An 8,070-nucleotide genomic window follows, 5' to 3' on the forward strand; every position below is an offset into this window, starting at 1 on the left:
GGTAGTCTAGAGGCACTGTGGAATTTTATGACTTAAAAAAAAAAAAATCAAGCTGAATTAAGCAAGTATCTTTAACCATTAGGCTACAAAAATACACTATTTGTACAGTACAAAAAAAAATTTAAAAATTATTAAATTAGGTCTGCACAGTGAGCTTTACATTGGATCAAAGACAAAATCATAAATGAAGTAATTCCTAAATAGAGTAATTTCATGATATACATACTTCCTGCTCGCCTTCATTTTCTTCATCATCATCATCTTCATCATCACTATCAATTACAATGACGTCGTCTCTCTTAGACTGACCATCCTGAGATGAAGAAGTATTTTGCTGTTCTGACTGAAGAGGTCCAAGATCTATTGGGATGGACTGAGAAGTTTCTTCACTATCCTCCATGGGAGTGTATTCCCCCTGTGTAACACCCTGTAAAAGATAAAGGTAAATTAGCAGAGGAAACAGAATTAAATATGGCGTATACAATTTTAAAATGTTCATCAGGAAAGTGTCCATTGTATTTCTAAGAGCTCCTACCTCTCAACCTCAATCAAACGGAGGCCTGTTCTACCAACAAATCTGATTGGGATAGGGGCCATCACTAGGGATACTGTATTCGTCAGGACTCCCAATTTTAGGAAAGCAAACTTCCAGCTCTTCAGGTAGTTAGTCAATAGGACCCCCTGGGAAACTGCCCTCAGGACAAAGGAGCAGAACAGAGCTGGCAGATCTTTAAGGATGCTTTCCATAGAGCACAAGAGCTCTCGATCCTCAGGTTTAAGTAACTGGGTAAGGAAGGCAAGAGGCCAGCATGGCTGAGTCAAGACCTTGCTGGTCAAACTAAAGGGCAAGAAGGAAATGCACAGGCAGTGGACGCAGGGACAGGGATCCTGGGACAAGTACAGGGACGCTGCCCAGTTTTGTAGCGATGGGGTCAGGAAGGCCAAGGTGCAGCTGGAGATGAATTTGGCAAGGCATGCAAAGAATAAGGGCTTCTACAAGTATGTCAGCCAGAAAAGGAAGGTCAAAGAAAATGTATCCCCCCGATAAGCAAGACTGGCAAACTGGTAATAACGGATAAGGAGAAGGCTGAGGTTACTCCATGATTTCCTTGCCTCAGTCTTCACTGGCAGCGTCTCTTCCCACACCTCTCAAGGGGATGCAAGACGGGGACTGGAGGAGCAAAGTCACTCCCACTGTAAGAGAAGATCAGGTTCGAGACCACCTGAGGAACCTGAACATGCACAAGTCTACGGGACCTGATGAGATGCACTCCAGAGCCCTGAGCGGGGGCCAATGTAGTTGCCAAGCCACTTGCCATCATATTTGAGAAGTCCTGGCAGACAGGTGAAGTCTCTGAAGACTGGAAAAAGGGAAACATTGCACCCATTTTTAAAAAGGGTGGCAAGGAGGACCATGGGAACTACCGAGCTATCAGCCTCACCTCTGTGCCTGGGAAGATCATTAGACTAGATTTAGACTAGATCTAAGGAAGAAATTCTTCACAATGAGGTTGTGAAACCCTAGCCCAGATTGCCCAGAGAGGTGGTCGATGCCCCATCCCTAAAAACATCCAGGGTCAGGTTGAACAGGGGCTCGGAGCAACCTGCTCTAGTTGAAGATGTCCCTGCTCACTGCAAGGGGGGTTGGACTAGGTGACCTTGAAAGGTCCTTTCCAACCCAAACTATTCTATCATTCATGTATGATTTATTTGAATGAATATCCATGAAAATCTGCTGCCTGAATGTTTAGCCACCAACTTCTGATAACCAAGGAGCTATCACCAACACCTACACAATAAGCAAATACAGACATGGAGCACTGTTGACAGCTGAGGTGGCAGCACTCTGCCCTTACTTCGCATCCAGCCAGAACAACTGCCTGGTTACTTGGAGAGGCACTCTCTGAGATGCTTACAAGAGAAACACTAGTTATCGCTGTTTCTTAATAACTAACAGGAGAGGAGAAGAGAGAATGCTACAGTTGATTGGTGACAATCAACTATAGATGACTAAAAGTCTCCCCAGGATCAAGGAACAAACATCGTTCTTCTAAGCACGAACTCTGAGCTGCTGCTTTAGAGTTCGTTTGGTCTGGAGAACAGTAACACAATTCACATGACAGCCAGACACCGAGCTAGCAAATAGTTCTCCTTCCATTCAGCACCTATGTATATTCAAAACATTTGAACCAAATCTGACAAGTATGACTGAAAGTGTTCAGAAAAAAAATGCATGAAGGAGAGTCCCCCACAACCTCTTTTAAAATAAATAAATAAACAAATATTTGGGACTCTACCGCATACATTTTGTAGCATTCGAGACTTTTGGTTTAGGTATCATAAGTAGGTTCTCTTATTTTCTGAACATGTCACTTCAATGTTGCAAACAGTTGTCTAGCACCAGAATTCAAATAATCACACTGACTACTAGAACTGTTAATTAAAGAACATTTAAAGTTACCTGTGGAATAGAAAGCACACAACTGGGACTTAATGGAGACATAAATGTTTATCATACCTTTTGAACATGTGAATGTTATGAGGGAAAAAATGACTGACTAGAGACTCAGTACCCACCAATGCTTAAAGAAAACACGAGGTTTTGCCATGTTAGAGAATTACCATAACTTCTACTTGTTTCTGAAGTAGGAGGAGATTAAATTAATGGTTTTCACTTATAGTTGGCTTTCCCAAAACAGCTACAATGGGCATTTTACAGACCTAAAACACAACAAACTTTTTTTTCCTTTGTTTATCACATCATGACCCATCTAACACTAAGCTTGCTCAAGGATTTGTCAAATCTTTCTGTAAAAGAAAAGCCAGAAAGCAAAGAGAAGTACTCCAAAGGAGTAAGCAAAGAACTCAAACTCCAGTTCAAGACTGACTCATTTAACCTCGACATCTCAGTTTCACTATATAAAACCAGGGTTAAGGATACTAGGATTTCTAAAACACCACATTGAATTACAATGCAAAACTGCAAAGATTCATTAACATTCTGAATGTTACTTCTACAGGTATGTGTAGAGTGCAATAAAAATTGAGTATCTATCCTTGAACATTGCAAGTCTAAACATGCAGGATCTGATTTAAGATTTCACTTTTAAAAATACTGAGAGCTGGGGGGAACATAGCTATTTCTGCTGGAATGAAAATTTTTGCTTTTCAAATATGCTTACTTCTCCAATTGAGTCTTGTGAGTCTTGATTGTATGTTTGAGCTTCTACCTCACCATCTGTGCTCTCTTCTGCTGTCACTTCCTCCTGAAAGAATATACATTTTTCTCATTTAAAACACAACATCAAAGTTTGGTTCTTTAACATGGTTGAGGGTTTTTTTTTTTACTTAAAAAAAAAAAAAAAAATTATCTTTTCCCAGAAAGATCATGGGCAACTTTTTGTTCCCCTTTTACTATTATTTCTTAGCTTGGCTTTTATCTAGCACCCCACTTCTCTGCCCTGGAGAAATAAAATTTCCCCATTCCAGTCCAGTGGACCTCAGTGTCTCTAAATCTTTTCAGGACCAAAAAAAGAACCCTCAAGGTTTCCCATTCCGTCTCAATCCTCTCAGCTAATTAAGTGATAACGTTCTTAAACAATCTGGCCCTTTTCTGTTATGCAACATCCCTCTCATACAGAGTTAATAAAATGTCTTTGACTTCCTTCACATTATTCATGAGTTGCCTCCTGTGAGGTTGTCTCAAGTTCACTCCTTTATTTGCAAGACATCCCAGTTCCCTCACACCAACATTTCACATGCATCTGCTGTAAGCTTTTCCATAGAACTCATCTTTGCTTCTCTGGTACCTCAAGTATACTGTATTTTATTCCAGAATAACTGTAGATAATGACCTTCCAGGCGACATTGAAAAATGTTTTAACTTCTTCCTCCTCGATGCCAGGATATGGTGCTTGCTCTCCCATCCTACAGTTCACTAAGATTTGCATTACTCATTGCAACTGGTATAACCTCTGCCTTTTATGATACCCCAACATAATTGCTTCCTCCCTGATAGATTAAAAAGTCACGTTAAGAATTAACTGACTTGTTCTGACGTAATATACTTGCTCTTCCCATTAAAATCTTCCAAAGGGACAGAATAAGTAGTAGCATTTTATGTTCTTCCAAACCTCAGGTCCAACTCTCTGTATGCTTCTCAGTTTCTTTGGAAGAGGTACATCCACCGTTTCCTCTGAAATTTGGTCTGAGTTTTCCACAGTGTTATCCTCCTCTTCCTCTCGTGGACGTTTAGACAGTGAAGAACTTGGGGTAGCTGAAACTTAAAACAGCCTCTCAGTTAGTTTCAGAACAACAAATGTACAAAACAAAATCAAAACGTTTGGTATTTTACTCTGGAAGATTGCCTCTTTTTCTGCATTCAATAATAACAAACAGAATCAGATAGAATCACCTTGTGTTGTTTCCTATGACATGAAAACACCAGCCCCTTTTGTTATGCTCCTGGACTATATTCACAACCTCGTTCACCCCAAATGTAAGCTTCAGGGTACAACTAAAGTATTTTTTCCCAACATCTTTGCTTCCGACAAGTACACCTGAAAGTTTAACAGAGAATCAGCTGGGAAACAAAAAAAGCAGTTTACAAAAGCATATTTTGGGGAATAGATGTTCTACACCAAAATCTACACTATGTAAGGGCAAACAGATGTGCAACAGTGTACCAAACTGCGTAGCATTAAGAGTTGTCCATATTTTATATTCCAGTTTAAGCAGCTTACTCGCAACTCCTAAAATAAACCTTGCTCCAACAGTACCATGGAAACAGAGGAAGCAAGGTTTAACGTCTTAAAACCCCAGTGCTGCTCTGAATAGATAAACAAACATGTGAGTGTTTATTTTCTACTTTAAGGAATACAGCAACAACAGCATTTCAGAAGTACCATTTCTGAAGGTTCAAGAAAGGAGCCTAGCCTCATAAGTTTGTAAAACGTGCAGTAAACTAAGGGGCGGGGGAAACAGCAAATTCTGTTGCTGAAGTTAGGCCTGGTTTGACAAGGGTCCAAATAGAGCTATGTAAAAGGAACAATTCAAAAAGGTAGGCCTATAAAATAAAACCAACCTGTGCCAAACACTGCTGTAGAAGTGGAGGGCCTCTCTATTTGAGAGCTCTGTACAACTTCTACAATGGTAGGGGATGGCTCCTGATTAGCAGGCTCAATCTGAGGATGACTTTGCTGAGTGGGCTGCACAAAAGCAGTCGCTTGTGTCTGCTGCTGAACAGTCAAGATGGGCTGAGAGAGAGATGTCTGAACATTAGGACTGGTGGAACGCACAGACCCACTAGTGCTTCCAAAGACTGGAACATGCTCCACAGGTCCTTCTGATTGCATCGCTGAAAGACAAACAGTAGCATGTTCAACTGTCTTCATATTATCTTGTACAGTTCACATTCTCCATTTCAGAATGCCCTGAATAAGCAGATTCAATGTTTTGCAGATTGAATTAACATTGCTTATACCCACCTTCAGTTGAGTTCATCTTCGTGAACTTTGTTGCAACAGAAGTGGTCATAAAAGTACAATATCGAAGAGATGCAGGCACAAAACAACTATCTGAGGTACTTTCAAACTCATAATTACAGAGATTTCAAGGCAAAGATATCATTTATAATTACTGTAGATCCTTATACTATACTAAAATGCTCACCTTCCTGAGTCTCCACCTGTGTTGTAGGCATAACTGTGGCTGTTGGAGTAGTGGTAGGATTAGTGACTGTAGCAGGAGTAACCATTGGACGGATACTGGCTCTTGGAGTAGACTTATTTCCAGCTATTGCAGCAGCAGTCACTTTACTTGGAGTTGACACAACAGGAGTTGGTTTAATATTTGCTGTTGGTGGATCTGAAGTGCTAGCACTGAAAAACAGGATATTGGTTTCATCATGGTAATGCAGAAAGCAGATTTTAAAAATACCAAATGTAAATATACTACCATAGCCAGAAATACTAAATTTTAAAGATTTAAAAGCCTGACAAGGGCATAATGAAGTGTCTTCCAAAATTTGTTTATAGTTAAAAAAGAAAAAAAAGACAGACCCACTATGCCATCAGTAGCATTTTGTCCAGCTTAGAAGTTTGACAGATTTCTTCAAAGGTAATCAACTAAAAATCTGTAAGCAGATCAAAAGGAGCAGTGCGTCGCTCATACTATTAGCTGTGCTGTATCTTTGTTACAGTGAGTAATACAGCTTACATTAAAACCAGCTGATTCAGTCAATACAGAGCAACATCATCTCTTGGTTGAGACTGATCAGCCAAATTTTAAGAGGCATTTTTGAAAGCCTTGCTTTCAAAAGGATGCTGTCATAAAATCTGAAAGGGAGTTTGTTACCTAAACTTAGTAATACAGTAGTATCTCCCATTTTAGAGCTCAGTCATTTGACTTATTTTATCTTTTACTAGAGTTGTCACCTATTTAGTCCATTTCTCATGTTTGAGATTCTTGCACATGGAAGATCCCGCTAGAAACAAAAAGGTTAAAAGGTAACAATCAAAACCACACAACTTCAACAACCTTGAAGTCTGAAAACATTTTAAAAATCTTTTCCGTTTGCCAGACACCACGTTCCTTGTGGCTAATATGACAATTTAATGGCTTAAAAGCTTTATTGATAAAATGTAGCTAAGAAAACAGGAGGAACATATTACATCATGCAGTACCCTGAAAGTTCCTTAAGAAAAATTGTGAAAAGCCAGTAGTTTACTAAACAGAAGAGCAACTAGATGAAGACAAAACCAAAAAACACCAACCACAGAAAATCTGCAAGAAACCCAAACCCTTCAACTCACATTCCTCTTTCACCTGAAGCTGGAGTAGACTTGAGTGAGATTTGCCTCTGCTGTTCTGGGACCTATTAAGTAAGAAACAGAAGTATTGTGCCATGTAAATACAAAACAGAGCAAGTGATTTGGTGAAATACTTCAGCAGACAGATCCCTCTACTAACAATCATTTCGCTAACACATTTGCTAGCATACCTAGTCAGACTCCATGATTATTGCAAATTCTCCAAAACAAATCATACCAAGTATGTATATATATACAATGTATGTATATATACACAATATATACAGGTACTAAGTAGGTAAACCAGTTCAGTAATTTCTTGAGTATTTTCTGAAGCTACTGAGACAATAGCAGCTAGAACCCGTTATACTGAATGCATGGAAATAAACACAAAAATAGAGAGCAGAGCACAAATGGCTCATTGGCTGATTCACAGTGAATGACATAACTGGATCCTTGTTAGCACTGGGAATTCTGACTATGACAGGAAATAAGTTTTAAATTATGTTATGAATCCTTACTGAAGCCAACTTGTACATTTTCAAAACCAGGGGACAGAGGAACTTGAATAGCACACACTTTGTTGGGCTCAATGATGTTTTTTCTTTTTTTTTTTTTTTTTTTTTTAAATGCATGGGTCCTATGACAAGAATTTCCATCTGCTATTTAGGATGTTTAGAGGAAACATCTTCATATAAAGCAGTCCTGAGTAGTAACTACAATATACACAAAAACAAACCAAGTTGGACATTGGTGCTGGTGCTGACAGCTGTTGTTCTCGTTCAGTCATGAGATATGCAAGCTGTTTGCCTCCTCTCACACAGCTAGCTAAAAGGATTTTGTACCTTGTTTGTAGACTCTGGCGGCTCATCTCGCTGTTCGTGGTGTCGCTCTTGCTGCTCTCTAAGCTCTCTTTCCAGACGGCAGATTCGACCTTCATACTGTGATTTGAGTGCACTCATCCGCACCTCCAATTCAGTCTTCTGCTCTTCTAATGAGCTGCTCTTTTGCTTCCACTCCTCATTTTCTTTTGTTAGCTGTTCTTTCGTACCTAATTGAACAGGAAAGAATTCAGTCTTGCCACTGTAAAGCTGTGTACTAAGTCTCCTCATGCTGGATACCTGGCTGTTTTAATAGGTTACTGAAGTATTTTGAAATCTCAAAAGCATTAAGCTATCAGAGGAGCTCTTAGAGGTAATTTTAACTTTCATGTGCCATTTTTCTATTTAATTACAATAAAAATAAATTAAAATGATAAAAA

General features: G+C 39.3%; 1 protein-coding gene across 1 annotated transcript in view; it reads right to left on the reverse strand.

The window, feature by feature from the left end:
- Positions 1 to 226: 226 nt before the first annotated feature.
- TPR (translocated promoter region, nuclear basket protein) overlaps positions 227 to 8,070 on the reverse strand; it is a gene marked incomplete at both ends in the record, with an annotated part of 31,815 nt that continues 23,971 nt past the window's right edge. The window contains 7 exons of the mRNA XM_010288634.1: positions 227 to 427; positions 3,183 to 3,266; positions 4,134 to 4,282; positions 5,084 to 5,356; positions 5,671 to 5,879; positions 6,813 to 6,874; positions 7,655 to 7,860. Coding sequence (XP_010286936.1) covers positions 227 to 427; positions 3,183 to 3,266; positions 4,134 to 4,282; positions 5,084 to 5,356; positions 5,671 to 5,879; positions 6,813 to 6,874; positions 7,655 to 7,860 — 1,184 coding nt within the window. The remainder of the gene's footprint in view (positions 428 to 3,182; positions 3,267 to 4,133; positions 4,283 to 5,083; positions 5,357 to 5,670; positions 5,880 to 6,812; positions 6,875 to 7,654; positions 7,861 to 8,070) is intronic.

This window comes from Phaethon lepturus, unplaced genomic scaffold (assembly GCF_000687285.1).
Source record: "Phaethon lepturus isolate BGI_N335 unplaced genomic scaffold, ASM68728v1 scaffold21660, whole genome shotgun sequence".
NCBI lineage: Eukaryota > Metazoa > Chordata > Aves > Phaethontiformes > Phaethontidae > Phaethon > Phaethon lepturus.